Here is a 27,538-nt window from a genome sequence, read left to right on the forward strand (position 1 = left end):
AAGATTTGAACTGTTAGTGGTCTCCACCCTCCACCTCAAACCCCGCTTCACCTCCAGCATGTATAATGGTGTTAAATATATAAAAAAGTGTTTTTAACTTATAATGGGGGTCGAACCCGGAGGCTTGCTATGTGAAAGGGTTCACCGGTACAAAAGTTTGAGAACCACTGCACGAGACCCATCCTTCCCCTTTGAGAACCAGGAGTAGAACCTGAGCCTCGTGGCTGGGCCTGGTACCCGGTCAGTTCCTTCGCTAGGGCTGGGACAGCCTCTCCTGTGGTGTCTCCGTCCTGCTGCACCATGGCAATGTCACAGAGCACCAGGATCTGCAGAGACGCATGCTGAGCAGGGAGGCATGGGCAGCCAGGTACCGCATTGGCTTCATCAGCTCCTGCTCTCCAGGCAGAGCCCGTGACAGACCCACCTCCAGCCCTCCAGAGCCAGGCTGGTCCCTAAAAACCGCCTGTGGAGCCAGGCCGCTCTCAGAACCAGGCCCCAGCAAGCACCTCAATTTGTGCTCTTATCACCCATGCATTGGCCACTTGGCCTCTCCAAAGCAGCGCACGTTGAAGGCACAGACTTTGAAGGTGGCCTGGGCAAGGTGAATCCTGAACTTGACCAGGAGCAGGGTGGGAGAGTGTTATAGGAGGGGGAGCCTTAGGCAAGCAGGAGAGGGCCTTGTGGATCAGTGCCCAGGCTGGGGGCGGGGGGAGTTGAGGGGAGCACTGATCTGGCTTATTGCTCAGTAGGTGGCTGGTACAGAGGTCCTTTTGACTGGCAGATCCCAGGACATTCAGGGGAGAGAACAGCCTGGGCTGTGGTAAATCCCCTCTTCTCCCTCCCCTGCGCCCGTCCCTGTCCATGCCCTGGGAGTCCTGGCTTCTACTCCAGACTAGACCCCAATCCCCTCCCAGTGCTGGGGACAGAGCAGGCATCCTGGTTTACAGCTCCCCCCATGAGCTGCAGTGCATTCTCCAGCTCTGGCCAGGTTTAAATCAAGACGGGGTGTTTTCCTAAGAGATCTGCTCTGGTTCCAGCAGGGATTAATTCAGGGCCTGGGTCAGGCAGGGGGCCAGATAACATGATCACAGGGGTCCCTTCCAGCTTTGAGATCTATGAGAACCTTGAGCTGTCAGCAGAGCCTCAGGGCAGCTCATTGTAAGGGCTGACAGCACAGTCCTCATCAGCTGTGGATGCCTTGGTAGGAGGAGGAGCCAGGTGGATCTCCAGGTGGACAGAGAGTTTCACCACCTGCAGCTGATCAGTGAGTAAAGCAGGGCCAGGAAGTATATTTAAGGGCCGGATCTAGGCCAGCCTCTCTTTTATGGGGAGGGTTATGACAGAGAATCCTCTTTGAAAACTGCTCTAGCTTGCTGCTAGTTTGGGGTTTTCCAGAACTTTCCCCCTCCACTGGGGTTGGGAACAGGCTTCTCATTTCCAGCCTCAGCTGATCCCTGGTGAGTTTATCCCCCTTGGCTTTTGGGCCAGCGTTGTCCTTTAGCTTTACTGGCTCTTTCCCCTCACTTCCCTGGAGTACTTAAAGGGAGCAACCACATTTGCTCTTTTTAGGCCAAACAAGCCAAACTCTTTCAGTCTCCTTTCTGATGAGTTGTGGGCGGTTTCCCTAAGCGTTGTAGTTGTCCTGCTCTGTCTTAGTTAGGATTCCTATTTGGGACTCCAAATAGGACCTAGGATTCCAGATGAGGCTTGGCCCACAGGATTGAAATGTTTCAATAGCTCCTGGAAATACATGGCCTGGTACATCAGCTGAGTATCACTTGACAATGCCAGCAGGAGGACAACCCTGTGGACTCTCAAGTCCCTAAAAGCAAGATGGGGAGGTGAGCAGAGACCGGGAGGGAGTGGGGGAGCCATATGGGCTTTGCTTGTTCTATCTGAATATCCATTACTCTTGTGTGCGTTGAGGGTAAAAGTTACTTGGTTAAGCTCCTCTTGCTTTGCCTGTTGTGCCGTTCCGAAAGAGTTAAACTATAAACCGGAGCGCCCATGGGGATCCCTGTATAAACAGCCCCTGCTCCCCACCCCAGATGTGGCTTGCCCTTGGTGAATCCATGCTGATGGTTCCTGTTCACTTTCCTCTCCTCTAAGTGCTTCAGAATTGATTCATTGCTTCATTGCTGCACAGTGGGACACTTACCTTGAAGGATCCTGACATCTCTAGTGCCATGCTTGTCCTGGGAGCGTAAGTATGAGAGTGTGACCCCCCCCTTTTCTTTTGAGCTTAGCTATCAGTATAATAAATGTGCTGCTTTCTGCCAAACTCTGGTGAGTCATTAGTCCTTCCTAAGCTTACTAGCTGGCCCAATTTCAGGTAACACCAAGCTCTGTCCCCCCACAGCCAGACCCCCACTTCCTCTGAGCCCCAACCATGTTCACCTGGACACCCCCCCTCAGTTCCATTACTGTTGCACCCAAACCCTCCAACAAGCCCCTGTGCATCCAGGTGTCCCCCCCCACAGCTGGATCCCCCACTGAGCTGCCTGCACCCAGATTGCCCCACCCAGAACCCTCTCAACCCCCACCTGGATCCCCACACACCAAGTCCCTCTAGACTGGGACCCTGCCTTGCTGATCCTGCCTGCCCACAGCTAGTGCACCTGGCAAGGAGGGGCAGGGCTCTGGGCTGTTTCCGGGCCAGGCTCTGTCCTTGTGCCATGTCAGGGTTGGGTGCAGCCTCACTGCTGAGTCCCAGGGGGAGCTGCAGAGTGATCTCCCACATCTATGAAGCCAGTGGCCTGTGCTCCCCAATGCCATGCTGGAGCCTTCACATTTATTTGACAAATGAATTTTGCAGATTTTTAAAATATCGTGTACAGAATTTTTATTCTTTTGGTACAGAATGCCCTTGGGAGTAACTTGTTCTATACCTTTCATTCTCCTTGTTTCAGATACTAGCGTTCCAGGTACTGACACCAGAAGGTACCTTTTGTAATTTGTACTGGGGCAAAATAGAAATGTATTTGGATTTTTGACAAGTGACCTATCTGCTTATGTCACAGGCCAAGCAGTACTATTGCAACATGTAGATTACCTCCTTTGCATCACCCGGGTGTTTGGTTCGCATTGTCTTCTGGTTACAACACAGAGGGATCCCAGGGCCACTGCAATCCACCTCCTGGGACCAGGGGGTTACTTGTTTGATGGGTTACGAAAGGGCTCGGTGGCTAGTCACAAATCCCCGCATTGACTCTCTGCCATGGGTCTGGTGTTTGTGACACAAAACGTTAATGGCAACTGGTAAGGGAGGTACAGAAACCTCCTGAGTTTGCTATACAAACATTCTGGTTCTCCCAAAGCATGTGAGGTGAGGTGTCACCTCAGTGCTGGGAGACTAACCAATTTATTTGAGCATGAGCTTTCGTGAGCTACAGCTTACTTCATCGGATGCATACTGTGTGCATCTGATGAAGTGAGCTGTAGCTCACGAAAGCTCATGCTCAAATAAATTGGTTAGTCTCTAAGGTGCCACTAGTACTCCTTTTCTTTTTGCGAATACAGACTAACACGGCTGTTACTCTGATACCTCTCAATGCTGGGGACATGCTAGTCATTCATAGTGTGGTCCAGTGTTGTACAGAACTATGTAAGGAGGTGTGTGTGTGTATGTACTGGAAATGTGTTTTAAACTCTGTAAGGTGCATGTGTGTTGGGATGTAAATATAGCATTGTAAAATAACAGAACGCATACCTGTTTACATACGAAGTCTATGTAATAAAGAGATGCTAACTCTACAGAAAAGAAGCAGGCAGGCGAAAACAAGGCCGGGGTGAGGATCCTGCCTTGGAGTAAAGACAATGAATGTTGGGGTATATACAGAAGGCACCCTTTCATTCCACACCTAGCAAGCCAACAGACAGCGTGGGTTGCAGGCAGCCTTAGCTGAAAACCCCGCAGCCGACTCTGGCTGAGAGAAATGTCTTCAGCCAAACTCTCTTCTTTGTTAATTTTATTCTCACTTTCTGTAGTCTTGGCCCCTGTGGTTAAGCCAAGTGTTGGCCCTGAGTTGAGCCTTCCAAGCCCGTAGTATGTACTGTTTGTTTGGGCAAGTGTTAGGTGGCACTGGCTGGACACTGAAGTGGGTGGGGGGTGTACCTAGGTCTTCCTGCCCACTGAGAGCCGGGGGGCTGGTGGGGGTGGTAATGAGGCAGCTCCTGCCCCAGAGGAAGGTGAGGGTGCAGGGGCTGGTCCCTGCTCCTGGTGGGTAATACCCCCCTTGTCCCCTTTGTGCAAGTTCAGGGGTTGGGGTAATAAAACAAGGGGACAGAGGCGGGCTTGTGGCTGGCCTAAGGCCTCTGCCGCCCTCTGCTGGTGTCTTTGTTCTGCGTCAGGGCCGGGCTTGGCTCAGGTAGCGGGTCCCTAGCGTAGGGGCAGCCTGGGCGGGACGCGACGCGACGCTCGGCCTCCGGCGCATGCGCAGTTGGGGAACAGCGTCCCATTGGGCGCCTGGCCAGCCAATGGGGGGGCGGGGGCGGGGTACAAAGCCGGAAGCGGCTCCCGCGCGAGAGAGCGGCGGCTGCTCCAGCATCCAGAGCAAGGAAGGAGCCGGAGCGGTGCCGGGCCGCTCCCCGCGCTACAGCACCCGGGCCCGGGCGCTGGCTGAGGGGAAGGTACCGCGCTCTCCCCCCGCTCCCCCCCGCTCCGGTGCTTCTGGGAAACCTTCCTTCCCAGAGTGGGGCTCCTCCTGCCAGATGGTGTCTGGGGGATTCTCTGCCCAGGGGCGGGGACGCCCGTGGGGACGGGACGGGTCGGGGTCGGTACCTGGGGAGAAGTAGGCTGCTAGGAAATGGTGTATTTGGGATACAGACTAACATGGCTACCCTGTGATACCAAGCTAACTAACTAGTACATGCAATTTTGCTTATAATCTTTCTGGTTTTATATATTTATTCTCCTTGGTTCTTCAGAGGGGGGACATTTCCTCAGCGCTGGCTGGAGCCATACTGTAGTTTAAGAAAAATTCTTTGATTGTTACATCTGTCAGCCTATACAATATGGAAGCGCCATATGCTCAGGGTTTAACTGAGGGCCATATTTGGGGGGTGGGTCAGTCAGAAATAGATGATGTATCCACGTTCAGGCTATTCAAGAGATTAAAGGTAGGGGTTGGACCCTACCTAAGTGTCAGTCCCAGCCTGGGAGCTGAGATTGTGAGTGTGTAGTCAAATGAAATGACATGTTTTATCCTTCTTAGAAACTCCTTGGGGGGGGGGGTGTGTGATGACTATTCCAGGAACAGGTGGGGGCCCTTGTGAGCAGCAGAACTGAGCCTTGCTCCTATTCTTTCAGTCACAGCACTTCTGGTCATGAGTTTGTGCCAATTTAACAATATATGCAGTCTAGTGCACAGGACCAACATTTGGTTGTTTAAAACAAATACATGAATGGGGCCCTGGTCTGTGTTATGCAAGTGACAGGGATCCCACAGGCTAGATCTTGTAAATAACACACATCTTCAATTATAGTTGCTTCATTTGTGGAAAAGATTTCTTCTTATTGCGAAATAAAACTCAGTGCAGCTTGCAGTCACAAAAAAAGGGTGTAAATAACATTTTAAATCTTATAAGACAGATGATAAACACCCCCTCTCAGCAGCAGTGTGAGACATTTTCTGAATATAAAAAAAGCTTATTGCTGTGGACCATTGGCCTGACCCAGGATGGATGTTTTTATGAAGAATCTACAACATCCCACCTAGTGTCTGGCATCTTCAAATTTGTGTTTATAAGCAGGGATCTGAAGCAGCTCTCTTGCTGTCTGCAGTTAAAGCCACCACTCACAATCCAAATTGCCTGAGAGGGGGGGGTCTATTTTTTTTCCATGATTTCCATAGCCATCAGCCAGCATCAGTCATTTATACTGCAAAAGGAAGACAAACAATCAAAATAGGTATGTACTTCAGTCTTACACACATCTTTCTTTAGTAAACTTTTCATTGGTTGTACTTTTCAGTATTGTCAGGAACAAATACTAGCTCTTGTATGAGGTGTAACTGCACAGAACAAAATCTTAGAAAAAGCAGGAGAAAAATGTGACTGATGACAAGTATTAATAATTACACAAGCTAACTAATGGAGAACTAGGCTATCCATGAATCTGCTTTTCTCCCCCCTATGAGTCCAAGGCTCCTAGGACCTTCCCTCTTTGCAGGGCCCCAGCTGGAGCCCAAACATCTACACAGCAATAGCCCCAGTCAGGGAAGTATTGTCTGTGGGGGAGGAGACATCTTGTTCATGATGTGGGGCAAAGAAGAATAACCCATAATTTATATTCTCAATTTGCACTTAATATTGTAAATATCTACTCTAGTCTCAAATGGGTTTTAATCAGAAAACCACCCCACCTCGCCACCTGCATACTTTTGGATACAGGAAAATATTTTTCTCTAAAAATATATACCTTTCAAGATCAAATTAGATTTTGTTTCACTCATCTGGAAATCATGTTCTGTTGTAATGTGATGCTTTCGGGAATCCAGATTTACACCGTAAGAACTGAATGGCAAGAAAGGAGAGAACATTTGCTGATTAAATATGTTCATGTAACTTTATAAAGCTAGAACTGGATAAAGAAAAAAACCACCCTATTTGCAAATCTTATGTCCCTTATACTTTTCAACACAGTCACTTCTGTAGAAGTATAATTTATTTTAGAGACTCTACAGCTCAATAAAATCAAGAACAGATTATTTACAATTCTAGCACCCACTATATTTCATAGCATGGAAGAAATTGCACATGACATGACACATGTGAGTCAACATTGGACTACTTTCGCTTACGAACTGCCAACACTGGATATTTTATTCAAATGACATTGCAAACTGGGCTTCTGAATACTTTTCACAATGGTTAACAAGAGATTCTGTCACCTTAAAAGAGTAACCAAGTTAATCAGTAATTATATTAGGTGCCAGTCAAGTTTTCATGACATGCAGTCTTATTTATATCATCTTTTCCTTCTTGTGCATTTAAGAAATATGCATCGATGACGCACAATGGTCACGAATTGGACCACACACAGCATCAGCTAGTCCAACAATTTTCAAACTGCGCATGAAAGACAGCTCTGGGACTCCGAGAGAGGGCAGAGACTAACTAAACATCATTCCTTCAGTGATGCATTTTCAGAGCACCCTATATGTAACTTTTCCTGACATCCAGGTACATGCAAGAAAAGACATGCCCTGCTGAAAATGTAGAATATGCCATGAGGATAAGTTGAAAATTAGTAAAGAATTTAAAAAAATATCGGAGCTTACCGTTTTTTCTTTTGCCCTAAAATGTAAGCTACAATGATCCCAGCACAAATGCTGAAAGCACCTTGAAGAGAAAACAAAAACAAAACAGTGATCAGGCAATGAAGTTATATTTTATTTAACATTTTGGTAAACACAGCTAGCAAACTTCACAGATAAGTAGTATGGAAAAACCCCTCTTGTATCCCAGACCAGAAATTATGAGAAGCTTTTACTTATCCAGAAAATGGTTCTGATCAGACCAGCATTGCTGGAAACACAGCGGAACAGGGCACTTAACATATATTCCAGCACAGCCTTTCTGGGAACAGATACAACGATTAAGCTCACAGCAGGCAGAGGCCCTGTGACAGACATGGCTCTTAGCCCCTACTAAAAAGAAATGTCCAGTAGTTACTACTCTTGCGAAAGCTGGCGTCGCCCAGACAGACCAGCCTCAATTTGGCATAAGAAAGGAGAATCTATCTGCTGGTCAGATAAGTGACAGCCTCCCAAGGCTTCTGCAGCTAAGAGGGTCCCTACGCCTTGTCCCTTATTCGTCTTTCCGCGGAATTGAGTGACCGATCCTGGCTTGGCACCGCTGGAATCGAGAGATGCAAGGAGGGTAAGAAGCACCCACACCTGATCTCCTATCTTTAGTGTACACATATTTTGAAATAGAGCTCTATATTTTGTTTTCTTTCTTTGGGATTGTGGCTTCAGTTTTGTAACTTGTTTGTGTGTGTAACATCTCTACATTTAAATAAGTAGGCACTAGCAATTTTGTAACCACATGATTAGAATCTAGCTTAATAAATTTTGGTAACCATTTATGCATAAGCCTGACTTGTTTTCTCTGGTTTACTGTAAAGCAGCCAACACAATTAAAGAACCTCAGCCGTTTTGGCTCTAAAGCCTGGCCATTAGGTGAGAGTACTAAGAGCCTAGCGTTGAGTTGTGCCGCCTCCACGGGGCAAACTCTTGGGGCACCTGTCAGTGAAGGAGCTCTGAGCTCTAGCAGTTAAAGTCACGGGTGGTTAGGACCTTGGGGCATCCGTCAGCCTAGCCCGGGCTGCCCGCCGCGAAGGGACAGTGTGTCCTAGCGGTTAAAGTCACGGATGGTATAAACGGGCATAGCTGGCACCTCACCAAACATCCTTGGCCGTCGGCTAACACTGTGCTTCAAGCACACAGGGACCTTACCCACTGCTTGACAAAGCTGCTCTATGGCTCCAATTTAACAAGTCATTTAAACACAAACTTAATTCTGATTGACTTCAGTAGGATTGTATACATACGCTTAGGTGCTTTGATGAATGGGGGCCTATACAGTGAAAAAACTGTTCACACAGGTTAAGCTACTACAGGCTTTGTGGGAATTCTTTGGGAAAGGTGTGTTCAGAATTTGCTAGCGTGATGACTGAACACCCATGCTCTGGTAAGTGGAGCCCTTTGCACTGCAGACTGACTGACTGAATGGTGGGAACTTCATTTATATAAGTAACAACTTTCTTATTCCAAAGATGCTAGACTGAAATACAGAAGTGAAACTTTTCTTGAGGGAGCGGGGAGGAATGAGATTCTTCACTCCCCTTCTGTTCCCCAATATTGTGCACGCAACTTTAAGAAAGAGAATCACAGCAGGATTCTTCTCTCAGGAAAATATTGTGAATAAATTAGAAGCGGGCGGACAGACAGAGAAAATAACTAAGAGTATTAATATAGGCTTCTGTCCAGGAAACAGCAGTGCAATCTCAACCATGGGCATATATTTTACATGGCACCACAAGGCAAAAGTTAATCAGTGGCAGAGAAATTCAAGATTCCTAAATCCAAGTACTTTTTAGGAGTTAAGCAGCGGGGGGTAGGGGTGGGGAGGGAATGAGATAGAGGAAGTGCAATAGTAAAATAGCCTGGACTGTGGACCTCAAAACAATCACAGCTTTAGTGTTTCAAATTATTTTTTCAGTGTTAAGTTACTTACTGATGCCCGTGCCGATGCCCATGCCCATGCCCATGCCGATGCTGTGTTTATCAATGCCAGGCCCTGAAGAGAACAAAAATGTGAGCTAAAATATGAAACCATGTTCATGTCAATAACTTACAGGAACTCATCCACAATCCATGCATATGAAGCCACACTGAGTACCCTAAATTATACCAGATATGAATGAAAAATTAATGGAGTCACATAAAAAGCTTTATAGAAATATGTTTATTAATCTACTGAATATATTCATCCTATTGGTATGCATGTATCATTTTTATATTTGAAGTTATGAGCGTTAGCTCTATGCCTGTATTTAAAGCGTTTCCTGTAGGAAGCACATAAGTCAGATTTGGTAAACATAGTATGAAAGGCTTATTCAAGTAATTGGGAGTACTAAACTAACAATGGACTTTGGGAGACGCCAATCCACATCCTGGGAATGTTCAAACTAACATGTAAACAATGGCATTGGCCTACAAAAAGCAGAATCATTCATAGACATGTGACTTGCCCAGGTGATTGCAAACTCCATCTTGGTGAGGGGATTTTATTGTCTTCAGCCTGCTCAAAAGATAGCCTCTCCACCCCAAGGAGATGCCTGAAAGAAACTGGAACAAAAGCAGTAACTACAGGGGTGTGAGAGATTGCTGGACCCAGACTAGGAAAGAGTCTAGTCTGTCAAAGAAGCTTATTGGAACATCTCTGAGGGTGAGATTTTCCTACTGTTTTAGGCTTAGACTTGCGTGTGTGTGTTTTATTTTGCTTGGTAATTTACTTTGTTCTGTTATTACATGGAACCACTTAAATCCTACTTTTTACATTTAATAAGATTTTTAATGATTAATTAATCCAGAGCAAGTAATTAATTCCTGGGGGAGCAAACAGCTGTGCATCTCTCTCCATCAGTGTTACAGAGGGTGAACAATTTATGAGTTTATCCTGTATAAGCTTTATACAGAGTAAAACAGATTTATTTGGAGTTTGGATCCCCTTGGGAACTGGGTATCTGGGTGCTGGAGATAGGAGCACTTCTTAAGCCGTTTTCAGTTAAGCCTGCAGCTTTTGGGGGACGTGGTTCAGACCTGGGTCTGTGTTTGTAGCAGGCTAGCGTGTCTGGCTCAACAAGGCAGGGTTCTGGAGTCCGAAGCTGGCAGGGGAAACGGGCTCAGGGGTAGTCTCAGCACATCAGGTGGCAGTCCCAAGGGGGTGTCTGTGACCCAGCCCCTCACAGCCACATTGTAAAATGAATAATCATTAGCTAGTGGAAACCATGATCTGACCTCACAAAGAAGAAAAGCAGCTTTTCAAGGGATTGCATACATATGTATCTTGTGATACAGGCAGGAAAACAGTTGCAAAAATGGCTGAACCAATCTCAATTTAAAGGCTTTCAACAATATAAACCAAGAGATGTGAACTATTCTCTTACACAGTTTTCCAAGCCTGCACTGGCCAGCTATGTGTTATTACACGTGGGCTGTCTGGATGGGGTATCAGAATATCCACCCTAGCATGTCATCATAGGTTGGTGTTGGGGTATGTCTACATTGAAATTATACAAGTGCAGCTGGCCCACGCCTGCTTTCTAGGGCTAAGGGGCTGTTTAACGGTAATGCAGATATTTGGGCTCGGGCTCGGGCCTGCGACTTTCCCACCTCACAGGGACCTACAACCCCAGCTCGAGCCTGAGCCCAAACGTCTTTGAATTAGACATATGTAAAAAGTGTTGCAATCAGTATTAGTATCTTCCATAGCTGCTGGTTTGACATTAAATCGGTAACTCCTTCCAAAGATTGAGCAGAACTGCCATCACCGATGTCAATGAGTTTTGCATTTAAAAACCAGACTCGTGTAAAAGCAATTCTCACGCTAAGATTTTTAGGGAAATTGGATGAAAGATTACAATAGTAACAAGGAAGGTAGAGAGTGCACTGAAGTGGCCTTTCAAAGACTCCTAAAATAACTGAAACAATTGGTCCTTAGGAAATACCTCACTAATAAATTTATAGTCTTTAATGTTGAGAATTTTAGTATGAAAAAATGGAGTATACATATTCACTTGTACCCATATTGTTCATCATAACTAAGTGCAGGACTTAGGTTTACTGATGGCTTCAGTGTAGGCAGAAACACACAGTTTGGGTTCTTTTGTTGTTGTTGTATATTAACTTTACTGCATTGTTTGTGATTTCCAATGCTGCTGGGAAGCACAATGAAACAATGAAAAGCTTAACTACTGCAAACGCTGTCTACTGTTCAATAGTACTCACGATGCTGTCTCTCTCCATTTAAAGCTTCATTTAAATTTAACATCAAAACCTGACAAAAAGGTTTCTCCAAACTAAAACTGACAAGCCGGTGCTGAAATGTGAAACTCCTGTTTAACACAAAACACTCCTGTCTGTCGCTCAATGGAGAGAGAAAAGTGACCAAAAAGACACCCACCTCTACAGAACTCAGGGCTTTCTGACCATGTTAAATTCTCAAGACAAGTAATGACAGGTGTCAGTTCGGTCCTCTCATATCCTGGACGACAGACATAACGCACAGTGGACCCGCTAGGATGATAATTCTTCCTCTCATCTTCCTTACTTAAGGCAGCAGATTTTAACCTCGGTGGGGCACCACAGTCATCTAACCGAAGAAAAAAAAAAAGATACAGGGTCTGAAAGATTTAGCTATGAAGATAAGCATCAAAATTGTACCTTTAGCTTTCTATTTATATATAAACACACACACACGTTTTTCAAAAACCTTCGCCAAAAGTTTATGATTTAGAGGTAGGGTGACCACATGCCTCGTTCTTAAAGGGACAGTCCCATTTATTGGGACTTTTTCTTACGTAGGCGCCTACTACCCTCCACCCCCGTCCCGTTTGTTCAGAGTTGCTATCTGGTAGCCCTATTTAAAGGCAGCAGATTACAGTACAGTACGCAGCTATTACAGTACAGCCACGGAACAGCATCTGAGCATTAGAGCAGGACACTTTACAAAATATGTAGGGGAAGGGAGATTTTTTTACAATTATTTTTAAGGAAGAGAGGCAAGCAACTTGGACAAAGTTAACTGGGTGCTGCTCCAAGCAGCGGGTGATACAAACTAAGGAGTAAAAGAGAAAAGGAAGGAGCTAAGAGAGAGAAAGGCATTGGTAGATTAAAGCATGTAGAAAGAGAAAGACAGATTTCCCCCCTGCACCTCATCTCCAATTCTAACTGAACATTCTGTTTACAACCACGGTGGTGGTCTTCAGCTTGAACCTTGTGACCTTCCGTGGGCTGTGTCCATCCTCTCCACTTTATTGAAGTCTCACATAATTCCCAGGACCTCTACCCCACCCCATTCTCCTTGACCTCTTAGTGCCTTGGACACCATCAAGCATTTCTACTTCTCTTAATCCCATCATCTACTGGCTTTTGTAACTGCATCCTCTCATGGTTTTTCTCCTGACTCTTCCATCTCGTACTTTCAGGTCTAATAAAGTGGATCAGCAAGAATCTGCCAGGATTCTCTCCTCAGCCCACCCTCTTTTCCTTCTGCATCCTGTCTTCGGGATCTGATATGTTCTCTCAGCTTTGGATGCAATCGTCATATTGACAACTCACAAAACTCCCGTTTGGATTCCCTGCCAGTAGCTTAAACTGCACATGGCAAAAACAGAGCTTGTGTTCCCTTGCAAATCTTTCCCTCTCCATGTCCTCAGTCGCCACCGATTGAACAAAATCATCCTCCTCTCAGCTGCTCATGCCTGTAATCTGGGTACTAGTTCTGACTCAGCCCTTTCTATGGACCCTCATATCCCGGCTGTATCCAAATCTTGCCGTTTTCCCTTCTTAAATTCCCCAAGATCCAGCTTTTCTCAGTCCAGACTGCCAAAGCTCTCGTCCAGGCCCTTATATTTTTCTCTATGGACTTGGCTTTTTTTCAGATTATGTAAACCCCTATTCTCTGCATCCCTCCACCAGGACTCCCTTCTTTACTACATCAAAAACAAGCTTTGTATCCTCTCTTTCAAAGCACATCTCCTCACAGCCCTGCCTTACCGACCAGAGGTCTCATCTTGTCATGTCAACTACCAGCTGAGATCTACCAGCATACCCAACCATCGCCTCTTCAGCCACTTCCAGAGAACCTCCAGGCTTTCTTCCATAGCTGCTACTTTGACCTCTAAAATCTAATCTACATGCAAACAGACTGCCTTCCTTCCCAACCACCTTCACCCATTTGTTTCATCCATTTGTTGCATCTTCTTGTTAATCTGGATTTAGAGTTCTTTAGGGCAGTGGTTTTCAAACTTTTTTTCTGGATGACCCAGTTAAGAAAATTGTTGATGCCTGCGCCCCAATGGAGCTGGGGATGAGGGGTGTGGGAGGAGCTTAGGGCTGGGGCAGAGGGTTGGGGTGTGCGGGTAAGTGCTGCAGGGCGGGGCTGGGAATGTAGGGTTCAGGGTGTGTGGGGCTCTCTGGGCTGGGGTGTAGGACGGGGTCAGGGCTCTGGCTGGGGATGAGGGGTTTGGGGAGCAGGAATAGGCTCCAGGTTTTGAGGGGGCTCAGGGCTGGGGAAGGGGATTGGGGCACAGGCTTATCTGGGGCAGATCCCTGTCAGTGGTGCAGCGGGGATGCTAAGGCAGGCTTCCTGCCTATCCTGGCACCGTGAACCGTTCTGTGCCCCGAAAGCGGCCAGCAGCAGGTCCAGCTCCTAGGTGGAGGCGCGCAAGCAGCTCCGTGCAGCTCTCACCCGCAGGCACCGCCCCCCTGGCTACCATTGGCCAGGACCTTTATGCAATATAGTAATATAAGTGGTACTGTTCAGCTGTATCATTTCTGAAACAGCTTTATTTCATATATGCCAGGTGATGCAGCAAAACTGTATGAGCATCCCGAGGATGGAGGCATCCCCACCTATTTCTGTGAAGTTAAAACTCAAATATAAAATTACTTCCCATTCCTGTCAATCTTAATCGCACATTTCGGAACCAAGCACAAGTTGTCTCACTGATGGATGTTCCCAGGCTGCTTTGCAACAAGATTATTGAATAAGCAGGTTAACTGTATATTGTCACTGATCCAGCAAGGAACTTGAAACTAGTTATTAAAGCTAATTTTGAGTAGACCTATTCAGTGGGGGAAAGTCTGACATTTCCTTCAGCGAAGGGTGGCCCGAGCAAATTTGTTCCAGAGAAAATAAAATACTTACGATCACAAAACTCTCCAATGCTTGACCACTCTGAGTTTGAAAGGCAAACTACAGTGTCCGACTTTCCAGGGATTTTAACACAGCCATCAACGCACTTGTATGTCACTTCTGCGTTGATAGGGAAGCCCTCTGTGCGACTAGTATCACGGGGGATGGCACGACGGAGCCTTGGCAGGGTCCCACACAGACCTATCAGAAAAACATAAGAACATACTCTCATTTCAATAGGAAAGATATTGATTTTAAATAATTTCACCCAGCTGCCTTTGTTGAAAAGGATTCTGACATGCCTTAGATGCTACAGGGACCTGCCACAGGTCAGTGAGCCCCGTTGTGGGGGGTTCCTCAGGTTTTACAGTGGCCTATGAGCACAGATGAGCTTCACATGGCCAGGGGTTTAAACTAAAGGCATGTCTTCACTGCTGTGCTAGGTCAAGTTATTAAGACAGGAATTAGCCTAGGGAGAGCAACCACGCTGCAGAAGAATGGTGGAGGTGCAGAGTGTGACTGGATTAGCAGCACAGAGTAGCTGAGTCCCCACTGCATGACTAACTTCCGCCTAAGCAACTCTCAAGCTCCCACCCACACTCCAAGTGGGCCACATTTTGAATCCAAAATTCTAGACATTTAGCAAATCCAAGTTCTTCCAATTTATCAAAGGAAGTACCAGCTCCTTCTGCTCCTTCGAGAGGGACAGTTGTGGGTTTGTCCTGGGTAATTATGATGACGAAGGCAAAAAGAAGAGGGAAAAAGCAGTTATGAACATTATATAAGTCTCCCATCACCAGCTGGCCACTCAGAGCCAGGAGCTTGCCAAACCAATATTTAGGAATCTGCAGCTTTAGAGACAAGACATTCTTACCCCACTTACACGTTGTCACAGCGAGAGCCCATGTACTATCAGTTGGGCTACCCTGCAGACTGCTGCTGGGATCCCATTCATATATTCTAGGGGAAGCCCATAGCAACCCCTACATTGAGCTGCCTACCACTTCCCTTTACAAACGTTCTCTCTCTCTCTCTTTTTTTCTTTTTTAAGAGTTCTAACAGTTCCGTGGTTTGCAGCAGGGATGGGAAAGGCTCAGTGTGGTGCCTCTTGCTGCCAACATGAGTTACAAACTGCCAATATCTCTCATTTCCCTTCAGTTTTACTCATCAAAACTTCCTAGAGTGACTTCTAAAGCCCCTGAACATGCTGTTCTCACGGAGCATTGCTGCAAGGTATTGCCATATGTTACTCAGAACTATGCATCTCCATCCCTCAAGTCAAAATATCCTTTGGCCTAAGAGAAGGTGCATTGCGTTAGGAATCACGAGATCATAGAATAATAGAATCATAGAATATCAGGGTTGGAAGGGACCTCAGGAGGTCATCTAGTCCAATCCCCTGCTCAAAGCAGGACCGATCCCCAATTAAATCATCCCAGCCAGGGCTTTGTCAAGCCTGACCTTAAAAACTTCTAAGGAAGGAGATTCCACCACCTCCCTCGGTAATGCATTCCAGTGTTTCACCACCCTCCTAGTGAAAAAGTTTTTCCTAATATCCAACCTAAATCTCCCCCACTGCAACTTGAGACCATTACTCCTTGTCCTGTCATCCGCTACCACTGAGAATAGTCTAGATCCATCCTCTTTGGAACCCCCTTTCAGGTAGTTGAAAGCAGCTATCAAATCCCCCCTCATTCTTCTCTTCTGTAGACTAAACAATCCCAGTTCCCTCAGCCTCTCCTCATAAGTCATGTGTTCCAGTCCCCTAATCATTTTTGTTGCCCTCCGCTGCTCTCTCTTCAATTCTTCCACATCCTTCTTGTAGCGTGGGGCCCAAAACTGGACACAGTACTCCAGATGAGGACTCATCAATGTCGAATAGAGGGGAACGATCACGTCCCTCGATCTGCTGGCAATGCCCCTACTTATACATCCCAAAATGCCATTGGCCTTCTGGACAACAAGGGCACACTGTTGACTCATATCCAGGTTCTCGTCCACTGTAACCCCTAGGTCCTTTTCTGCAGAACTGCTGCCTAGCCATTCGGTCCCTAGTCTGTAGCGGTGCATTGGATTCTTCCGTCCTAAGTGCAGGACTCTGCACTTGTCTTGTGGAACCTCATCAGATTTCTTTTGGCCCAATCCTCCAATTTGTCTAGGGCCCTCTGTATCCTATCCCTACCCTCCAGCGTATTTACCTCTCCTCCCAGTTTAGTGTCATCTGTAAACTTGCTGAGGGTGCAATCCACCCCATCCTCCAGATCATTAATTAAGATATTGAGATGATGAGTTCAACGCTCATTATTTCTACTGACTGCTGTTAACAATCCTGTGCCCTTCAAAACCCAAGTTTGCACTGAGCAACCCATCCTCCCTGAATGAAAGTTACATAAGCTAGGAAGAGAACCCAGATCTCTAATCTGGCAGACTCAAGTCTCATCCACTTAGCCTAACCGAAAGAATTTGCCAAATCTAAATATTTGGCTATGCAGTGTACACAATGAGGCTATTTGTGCATATATAATCCACTGTTTTAGTGTGCTGTGCATCCTCCTCTAGCGGTTGGTCCAAATAACAATTTACTCCTGCTGCCACCTATTATAATTCAAGTTAAAGAACTATAGAGGTCGATGCTGCAGTACCTTAGGCCCAAGAGTCGAACCTCAATGACACATGGAGGTAGAGGATGGGACATTACTTCCACATACACGTCTTTGTTCTTTTTAAAAAGCCCACAAGTTACATAAAACCCACAGCAGAAACAAGTTATTAAAATTGTAGAGCACTCAGAAGGTAGGAAGTCACAGAATTAAGGTTACCCATGAGATCTTAATTTTTCCTCCTTTGGTGTACGTGAAGCGACAGCCATTTCTTCAGGATTATGTTTCCCACAGCAACCAGGTTTCCCACAAGTTATATCTTTAGAGGATTAATGCCTAACTCAATTTCCTCATGTTTATGGGTTTGCCTAGCAACCAAAATATTGTTTTTCTGGTGGGAGAAAGTAGAACAAGAGGAAGACAAAAAAAACAGGCAGTCACCTTTGCATTCAGGGGCAGACCCATTCCAGACTCCATTGATGTTATCTTTAGTTGTACAGTGAATGGAGGCCTCTCCAGTAAGTGAGAAATTAGGGTCACATTTGTAAGTTACCGATGAGTTACAGTGAAAGATTTCCATGTTGCTGCCATTGTGTGTCCCATTGGCAATATTAGGAGGAGGAGAACAAGTAATCGCTGAAGGAAAAGAGAATGGCATCATGAATATTAATGCACATTTCAGTTACAGGCGAATTGTAAAGTAAACACTTGTTTACAATTTTTTCCCCTTTTGGGGAGGAATTTAACCTTTTGAGAGTGTAATTAGTACTGTGTTTAACAAAATGCGAGGCATTACCTTCCTTAGATTTACAAGGCTTTCCGCTTTCAAACTTTTCTCCACTCCCAACATCCGTTCAGCTAGAAGATTTTGGCTCCATTAAACAAATCCTGGATAACAGCCTTGTCAGACCACATCCCTCTCCCACATTATATATAAGGAGCTTGGCCCTTTGATTGACATCCTTGAAAGACAATAGTTGCGCTTCTACAATGTTCCAGAAGCTGAAAGCTTAAATTATGACTTTCCTTCTAACTGCAGCTGGTTCTAGACCAGATGGCGATAGCCTGGTTGACAGATCCCCAGGTAGTGTCCAAAAGGACAAAATAGTTAAAGCAAATAAATTGGGAAGAAGAAGTTTAAATACTGGATTTCACTCTGAAATAGCCTGAGATTTTGAGTGTGGAGTCCCAGGGTTGGTTGGTTGGTTGGTTTTGAGGCGAAGGGAAGAGAATAATTAACAGGGAGGAATTACACTAAATAAAAAAAAGTTGGATGAAAGACTTCAAAAGCAGCAGAGATTATTTGGGGAGGAATGAGAAACCAATCCAACTCCACCATCCCCGTGTTCAGGGTTCAATTGTGATGAGGTCGTTAGTTGGGTTGGAATCTATACACCAGACAGCAATCTCAAGGGGAGTGCTCTGTAGGGATAGAGAGGGCTGCGGGGTTTTTTTGTTTGTTTGAAGTGTGGCTTCCACAGAAGGCAACAGCAACACAATGGATCCTCCTACACTTTCATCAGATTTCCCCGCTCCCAAAAATATATATATATGATCGACAATCGACATCGAGTGAATATGAAACACACATGAAAGCTCTGTGAGCTCTGTAATGGTTACTCTGCAACAGTTCCAATCATGAGTCCTTCTTAAATCCATAAAAATAGCCTGACCTTGGCAAGTTGGAAGTGGACTCCATTCAACTTGATCTCCCTTCCACAAACACTGGATGAAAGTCCGCCCACGTAATCTGAACCTAAAGAAAAGAGAAAAAGCTTCTTACCTAACTATCTAATTACTCCTGTAATAACCCCTCTTCCAAAATTCTGGACCTGTAGGGTCATTCCTGCTGTAAGTACTAACATGATCCCTAGGACCAAGGAATGCTGACTGGTTAAAGTCAATGTAGAACAAGCAAATAGGTGGCTTGAAGACTGCAGAGACCATGTGAGCAGGTGAAATCCTTCCTCTCAAAGTCTATACTAGCTACATGCTTGGGAATTACTGGGCAATACCTTTGTTAAACCTTAAAGCAAAGGGAAACAACAAGTAAGTGTCTTTTCTCCACATTTTTAATGCTTATTTCTTACATCTCCAGAAGGTGGAAGAAGTCCCTAGGTACGTTCTAGAATTTGAAAAACACTAAAGAAATTAGTAATTTTCCAGACTGTTAAAGTGTTTGCATGTCAAAGAGGTTTGCGCTTGCAGAGTAAGAGGCTGCGTCACACCTCCCTCGTTCCAATCTGCAGAACAGTGTTCCGGATGTGTGCTTTTGTCATTCTACCCCTTTGATTACAGCCCCAGCTAAACGGGGAGAAAGGTACTCAAAGGGTATCTCTGTCACTCTGGAAGTCAGTAGCTCAGCCTGTTTAGTGCCATCATTCCTCTTCCTATTTTAACTCTGCTCTTCTACCAAAGAGTTGCCAACAGTCCACACCCAAGACCCACTTAGCCAGAGCGCTAGCTAATGCTTGCACAGGAAGTACGGTACTGCATACTGGCAATGCAGTCACTTACCTTCACTACTTCTTTTAACACTACAGGCTAAAGGTCGTGGCCTTATTTATTTGGGAAAGAGGTTTAGAGAAACAGATGAGCGGTGCCCCTAGTAAAGCTGGTTTCTGCAGGGTCTTTCACCAGTCTGCTGAAACGGCAGGGGCTAACAGGGATAGACATGAACATCATTTGTGGCCAGGTGGCTACTGCTTTTCTTCCAACTTAGAACATTACATGCAAAGGCCTCTTGTGCTGGCAGAAACAACAGGGCGAGAAGACAGCTGCCCAAGGGCTGTCCCGCTGCTGCCACTCTTTCCAAACCTGAACCTCTCAATGTCCAAACCTCATCAGCCCACTTAAACCCAAAGTTTTCGTTGGCGGACACAATTCCAAGGTGTGCAGCTCCTGTACGCTTCTGCACAGGAAAATGTGAAGTATCACAACAATGGCTCGGACATTCTTGTGAGTACAACTCAGATGCAGTATTGCCTAGAGGAAAAACCACCGGACTGGGACTCGGGAAACTTGGATTCCATTCTCATTTCTGCCTCTGGCCTGTGGGTGACCTTGGGAAGTCACTTCCCCTCTGCGCTTCAGTTTCCCCACCTGTAAAATGGGGTAAACAATACTGCCCTCCTTTGTAAAGTGATTTGATATCTGATAACAGCTAGCTGGTATTACATCACCTGAGAAGCAGGCCGATAGCTCAGCTACAGGAAAAGGCATTCTCTTTGTCTCCCAATCGCTGTGGGGTTTGAAGACAGAGAATCATAGGACTGGAAGGAACCTCGAGAGGTTTTCTAGTCCAGTCTCCTGCACTCAGGCAGGACTAAGTATTTTCCAGACCATCCCGGACAGACGTTTGTCTAACCTGCTCTTAAAAATCTCCGATGACAGAGATTCCACAACTTCCCTAGGCAATTTATTCCATAACCAGCCCCTCCCAATCTTTCTAATCCCGGCACAGGGATCTAAACCTTGTTGCCTGCACATACCACCAAAGTGGGTGACACAGTGAAAAACAAAAGGATATATTAATTAAAACGAAGACATCCATGCTCATGCCATGTGCTTCCCTGCTGAATTACTCTGATGTCCAGAAAGTACCCGCACAATCCAGTGAAACTAGAATCCGATCACATATTATGGTAGTTTTTTCCAACAGCAGCTTGAACAAATTGAAGCACACCCCATGATACCGTAGCTGCACCTGCTTCCTCCCAACTTAATCTTTCAACTGGAGGACTGAGGGATCATAATCCACACCTGGCCAAATTCAGCTTGAAGGTTATACTTTTTAAATAGAGCCCTGAAGCCAGGACAGCAGATCTGTAGCACTTGCTCAGATTATGTTTTTAAATTAGATTGCAATTTCTATTATTAATTTTCCACTGTTCCCCAGTAGCTCTACACCAAACTAAACTCTGTGAATTACTCAGCACCGGTTGCCCAAAACTCACCCGTCATCACAAATTATGTTGACTTTTGCACCATACAGGACATTTGTTACATCAACAGCTCTGCCATGCTCTGGTCCTTTTGGAACACCACAAGATTTCCCTAGCACAGAACGAGATCACTATTAGCACGTTATGTTGCTGCAACAAACTCTAACATACTTAGAAGAGACTATGGCTGGGGTGGCCAAACTGTGGCTTGCAAGCCGCATGTGGCTCTTTTACAGTTAAAGAGCAGCTCACGGAGCCCTCCTACCACACTCGCGGGGGTGGGACCTCTGCCTTGGGGCAGGGTGGTGGGTTAGGGGCTACTGCCCAGCAGAGCGGGGATCTCAGGGCTTCAGCAGGAGTGGGGTGAAGCCCCGAGCCCCAGCAGACGCCTCCTGCTCCAGCGCTTGAACGTCTGAAGATTGTTGTATGTGTATGCGGCTCGAAGGGTCAGTAAGTTTGGCTGCCCGTGGACTGTGGCAATGGCAGACTCACAGTCCAGTTAGTTCACTCTCCTGTCTGGGTTTTTTCCCCTACTTAACTGTGGATATTCTTATTGTCCACATTAAGTGTTTAATTATATCACTTTGTCAACTTCAGTGGCAGAGACTCCTCCTACCTGGTACAGGGAGTTATTTGTGACGCTTCCTCTGGTGCCAGGCACTTATTACCATAAAGAACACACACTCAAAAATTCACCATGTCCACAGGCCAAACAGAAGAGAGATGCTGCATTCAGGGAGCCACAGAGAAAGCTACAAACAGCACTAATGAGTATATTGGGAAAACATCTCTGTCCTTGATGTGGACAAGGATTTTTGCACATAAAAATATATGGCCTCTTGCATACATCAAGTATGTTCCTAATCAGGCACGTCAGACTACTTGAATCTAAGACAGCACAAGAAATGCACATCAGTATTAAGATACAGCCCATGTTTGTCAAACAGAATATAACACATACATGCAAGGAGCTGTGGTTAAGGGTGATCACTCAGTTGGCTCCTTCCTCTCATCCTGTATTAACGTAGGGTTTTGCAGGGAATACAACAGATACAGACTCAATATAGGTAGCTTTGCCAAAACTTACGGTATTCTTCACAATGTGGGCCATTTGTCATTTAAGTTTTGTTATGTATTTTGGTATTTGAACAACTTTGCCACACATATAGTTACTGAATATTGTATTTATTTTTTAATACGGTGATGCCGTTTGGTTGAACTGTGTGCTGAATGAGTGGTGTCCGAGGCTAGAATTTTTAAATGTGTGAATTTTTGGAAATGACAAAAATAATACGATTATTCTCCTTCATATATAGTTTCCAGGGATACTGTGCTCACCATTTTTAAATGGATATTTACCATAGTAGGATATTAACTTTACTGCATTATTTGTGATTTCTGATTGCTGCTGGGAAGCACAATGAAAAGCTTAACTGCTGCAAACGCTGTCTACTGTTCAAAAGTACTCACTATGCTTTCTCTCTCCATTTAAAGCTTCATTTAAATTTACATCAAAACCTGACAAAAAGGTTTCTCCAAACTAAAACTGACAAGCCGGTGCTGAAATGTGAAACACCTGTTTAACACAAAACACTCCTGTCTGCTCACAGAGGGCCACTCGCTCAATGGAGAGAGAAAAGTGACCAAAAAGACACCCACCTCTACAGAACTCAGGGCTTTCTGACCATGTTAAATTCTCAAGACAAGTAATGACAGGTGTCAGTTCGGTCCTCTCATATCCTGGACGACAGACATAACGCACAGTGGACCCGCTAGGATGATAATTCTTCCTCTCATCTTCCTTACTTAAGGCAGCAGATTTTAACCTCGGTGGGGCACCACAGTCATCTAACCGAAAAAAAAAAAAAAAAGATACAGGGTCTGAAAGATTTAGCTATGAAGATAAGCATCAAAATTGTACTTTTAGCTTTCTATTTATATATAAACACACACACACAAGTTTTTCAAAAACCTTCGCCAAAAGTTTATGATTTAGAGGTAGGGTGACCACATGCCTCGTTCTTAAAGGGACAGTCCCATTTATTGGGACTTTTTCTTACGAAGGCGCCTACTACCCTCCACCCCCGTCCCGTTTATTCAGAGTTGCAATCTGGTAGCCCTATTTAAAGGCAGCAGCAGCTATTACAGTACAGCCACGGAACAGCATCTGAGCATTAGAGCAGGATGCTTTACAAAATATGTAGGGGAAGGGAGATTTTTTTACAATTATTTTTAAGGAAGAGAGGCAAGCAACTTGGACAAAGTTAACTGGGTGCTGCTCCAAGCAGCGGGTGATACAAACTAAGGAGTAAAAGAGAAAAGGAAGGAGCTAAGAGAGAGAAAGTCATTGGTAGATTAAAGCATGTAGAAAGAGAAAGACAGATTTCCCCCCTGCTCCTCATCTCCAATTCTAACTGAACATTCTGTTTACAACCACGGTGGTGGTCTTCAGCTTGAACCTTGTGACCTTCCCCGGGCTGTGTCCATCCTCTCCACTTTATTGAAGTCTCACATAATTCCCAGGACCTCTACCCCATCCCATTCTCCTTGACCTCTTAGTGCCTTGGACACCATCAAGCATTTCTACTTCTTTTAATCCCATCATCTACTGGCTTTTGTCACTCATCCTCTCATGGTTTTTCTCCTGACTCTTCCATCTTGTACTTTCAGGTCTAGTTCAGTGGATCCTCCAACTCTCCCCCACCCCTGCCCCATCAGCAAGAATCTGCCAGGATTCTCTCCTCAGCCCACCCTCTTTTCCTTGTGCATCCTGTCTTCGGGATCCGATCTGCTCTCACAGCTTTGGATGTGATTGTTATATTGACCACTCACAAAACTCCCGTTTGGATTCCCTGCCAGTAGCTTAAACTGCACATGGCAAAAACAGAGCTTGTGTTCCCTTGCAAATCTTTCCTTCTCCACATCCTCAGTCGCCACCGATTGAACAAAATCATCCTCCTCTCAGCTGCTCATGCCTGTAATCTGGGCATTAGTTTTGACTCAGCCCTTTCTATGGACCCTCATAGAATCATAGAATATCAGGGTTGGAAGGGACCTCAGGAGGTCATCTAGTCCAACCCCCTGCTCAAAGCAGGACCAATCCCCAATTAAATCATCCCAGCCAGGGCTTTGTCAAGCCTGACCATGTCCCGGCTGTATCCAAATCTTGCCATTTTCCCTTCTTAAATTCCCCAAGATCCAGCTTTTCTCAGTCCAGACTGCCAAAGCTCTTGTCCAAACCCTTATATTCTTCTCAATGGACTTGGCTTTTTTTCAGATTATGTAAACCCCTATTCTCTGCATCCCTCCACCAGGACTCCCTTCTTTACCACATCAAAAACAAGCTTTGTATCCTCTCTTTCAAAGCACATCTCCTCATAGCCCTGCCTTACCTACCAGAGGTCTCATCTTGTCATGTCAACTACCAGCTGAGATCTACCAGCATACCCAACCATCGCCTCTTCAGCCACTTCCAGAGAACCTCCAGGCTTTCTTCCATAGCTGCTACTTTGACCTCTAAAAAAACCCCTATTTTTGCTGTAGTGCCTGTAGAACCCTGCTATTTTATACAAGCCAGAAACGAGGCCAGCCACACTTCAAGCACAGCTAATCTACATGCAAACAGGCTGCCCTCCCTCCCAACCACCTTCACCCATTTGTTTCATCCATTTGTTGCATCTTCCTGTTAATCTGGATTTAGAGTTCTTTAGGGCAGTGGTTTTCAAACTTTTTTTCTGGTGACCCAGTTAAGAAAATTGTTGATGCCTGCGCCCCAATGGAGCTGGGGATGAGGGGTGTGCGAGGGGCTTAGGGCTGGGGCAGAGGGTTGGGGTGCGTGGGGGAGGGCTGCAGGGCTCTGGGCTGTGGCTGGGGATGAGGGGTTTGGGGTGCAGGAATAGCCCCCCCTCCCCCACTGGGGGGGGCTCAGGGCTGGGGAGGGGGATTGGGGCACAGGCTTATCTGGGGCAGCTCCCTGTCAGCAGTGCAGCGGGGATGCTAAGGCAGGCTTCCTGCCTATCCTGGCACCGTGAACCGTTCTGTGCCCCGGAAGCGGCCAGCAGCAGGTCTGGGTCCTAGGCGGAGGCGCGTAAGCAGCTCCGTGCAGCTCTCACCCGCAGGCACCGCCCCCTGGCTACCATTGGCCAGGACCTTTATGTAATATAAGTGGTACTGTTCAGCTGTATCATTTCTGAAACAGCTTTATTTCATATATGCCAGGTGATGCAGCAAAACTGTATGAGCATCCCGAGGATGGAGGCATCCCCACCTATTTCTATGAAGTTAAAACTCAAATATAAAATTACTTCCCATTCCTGTCAATCTTAATCACACATTTCGGAACCAAGCACAAGTCGTCTCACTGATGGATGTTCCCAGGCTGCTTTGCAACAAGATTATTGAATAAGCAGGTTAACTGTATATTGTCACTGATCCAGCAAGGAACTTGAAACTAGTTATTAAAGATAATTATGAGTAGACCCTATTCAGTTGGGGAAAGTCTGACACTTCCATCAGCGAAGGGTGGCCCGAGCAAATTTGTTCCAGAGAAAATAAAATACTTACGATCACAAAACTCTCCAATGCTTGACCACTCTGAGTTTGAAAGGCAAACTACAGTGTCCGACTTTCCAGGGATTTTAACACAGCCATCAACGCACTTGTATGTCACTTCTGCGTTGATAGGGAAGCCCTCTGTGCGACTAGTATCACGGGGGATGGCACGACGGAGCCTTGGCAGGGTCCCACACAGACCTATCAGAAAAACATAAGAACATACTCTCATTTCAATAGGAAAGATATTGATTTTAAATAATTTCACCCAGCTGCCTTTGTTGAAAAGGATTCTGACATGCCTTAGATGCTACAGGGACCTGCCACAGATCAGTGAGCCCCGTTGTGGGGGGTTCCTCAGGTTTTCCAGTGGCCTATGAGCACAGATGAGCTTCACACGGCCAGGGGTTTAAACTAAAGGCATGTCTTCACTGCTGTGCTAGGTCAAGTTATTAAGACAGGAATTAGCCTAGGGAGAGCAACCACGCTGCAGAAGAATGGTGGAGGTGCAGAGAGTGACTGGATTAGCAGCACAGAGTAGCTGAGTCCCCACTGCATGACTAGCTCCCGCCTAAGCAACTCTGAAGCTCCCACCCACACTCCAAGTGGGCCAGCTAGTGGGCCAAGTCAAGCTGGAGAGATTCGTCCCTTAAAGAAAAACTTCTTTTGACCACCATGAATCCTATGCTCAGAGCTAGAATGGACATTTCTCCCCCTTTCAATCAGCAGTTTTATTTGGGGTTTTGTTCAGGGGTGCCTGGGATTGTTTTCAGCCTAGACACTGTATAAAAAGGAATTTTGCAAAAGAAAAGATCATCAGTTCACTCATCTGACTGTTCCAAAAATCATATAAACAATCAGGCTACTCCCAGAAGATGCCGCAAGATGACTAGAGTGACTTTTACAGTGTTAGTGTCTGACAAAACAGGCTAAAAGTAGACAGGTACAATCCCAGAATTGCTCCTTCTCTCTCTCCTACAAATATTTCAAAGCTCTGCCTCCTACACACAAGTGAAAGTACCACTGAACAACATAGCTAAGACAAACAAGAAAAAATGCAAATAATTTTACTCATTTCGTTTTCCTTAATATTTCTGAGACTCTACAGTGCGAGATGTCCACGTGCATGAGGTGTATTGCCCTTGTAGCCACACCACCAATTAATTCTTTGAACTGTAAATAATCGATTCCTGCGCAGAACAGCGAGGATTACAGTACAGTTTTAGAGATGGATAATCTTTGGCCCAGTTAACATGCCTGGAGTGCCATTCACAATAGGAGATCCTCTGACACATTGTCATCTCACTAAAACCAAATGTGAACAAGCGCTGGTCTCCCTCAATCTCAAAAGCCATCCTCTGATCCCACCAATCCCTTCAACTATTGCCCCATATCTCTTCCTCCCTTCCCTTCTAACATAATTGAACATGATGTTGTGAAGGCCCAAAGTATAACTGAGTTGAAAAGAGAATTAGTTAAGTTCATGGAGGACAGGTCCATCAATGGCTATTAGCCAAGATGGTCAGGGGTGCAATCACATGCTCTGGGTGCCCTTAAACCTCTGCCTGCCAGACTCTGGCACTGCACAACAGGGGATGGACCACTCTATAATTGCCCTGTTTTGTCTCCTGCAGCAGAAACACAGCGGGTCCAGTGTTTTCCCCAGGAATTGAAATGGGGGGTTGTTTTTTTTCAAATTTGGGGGGATGTGGGGGGGGGTCAAGGCCGATGAAGGGTGAGACCATGAGGGTGAAGGTGGGCTGTATGGCACCATAGGAAAAACTGAAAAAAATGTTTCATGACCATTTTATTAGATTTAACTCATGTTTTAAAATCAATCCCACAAATTAAAGCTGGCTACTCAAGCCTTCTGTGAAGCACTACATCTACATCCTTCTTGGTTTCTATTCTATTCGACATTGGTGAGGCCCCATCTGGAGTATTGTGTCCAGTTTTGGGCCCCACACTACAAGAAGGATGTGGAAAAATTGGAGAGAATCCAGCGAAGGGCAACAA

General features: G+C 45.7%; 1 protein-coding gene across 1 annotated transcript in view; it reads right to left on the reverse strand.

Moving 5' to 3' along the window:
- Positions 1-5,554: 5,554 nt before the first annotated feature.
- LOC311510969 (complement component receptor 1-like protein) overlaps positions 5,555-27,538 on the reverse strand; it is a 103,261-nt gene continuing 81,277 nt past the window's right edge. The window contains exons 10-20 of the mRNA XM_084611136.1: positions 25,535-25,723; positions 22,631-22,819; positions 20,984-21,083; positions 18,701-18,783; positions 17,469-17,663; positions 14,440-14,628; positions 11,692-11,880; positions 9,241-9,303; positions 7,281-7,341; positions 6,419-6,513; positions 5,555-5,878 (exon numbers count right to left, since the gene is read on the reverse strand). Coding sequence (XP_084467262.1) covers positions 5,874-5,878; positions 6,419-6,513; positions 7,281-7,341; positions 9,241-9,303; positions 11,692-11,880; positions 14,440-14,628; positions 17,469-17,663; positions 18,701-18,783; positions 20,984-21,083; positions 22,631-22,819; positions 25,535-25,723 — 1,358 coding nt within the window. The 3' untranslated portion in view covers positions 5,555-5,873. The remainder of the gene's footprint in view (positions 5,879-6,418; positions 6,514-7,280; positions 7,342-9,240; positions 9,304-11,691; positions 11,881-14,439; positions 14,629-17,468; positions 17,664-18,700; positions 18,784-20,983; positions 21,084-22,630; positions 22,820-25,534; positions 25,724-27,538) is intronic.

The sequence above is a fragment of the Lepidochelys olivacea genome (genome assembly GCF_965140295.1).
Source record: "Lepidochelys olivacea isolate rLepOli2 genome assembly, chromosome: 21".
Classification (NCBI taxonomy): domain Eukaryota; kingdom Metazoa; phylum Chordata; order Testudines; family Cheloniidae; genus Lepidochelys; species Lepidochelys olivacea.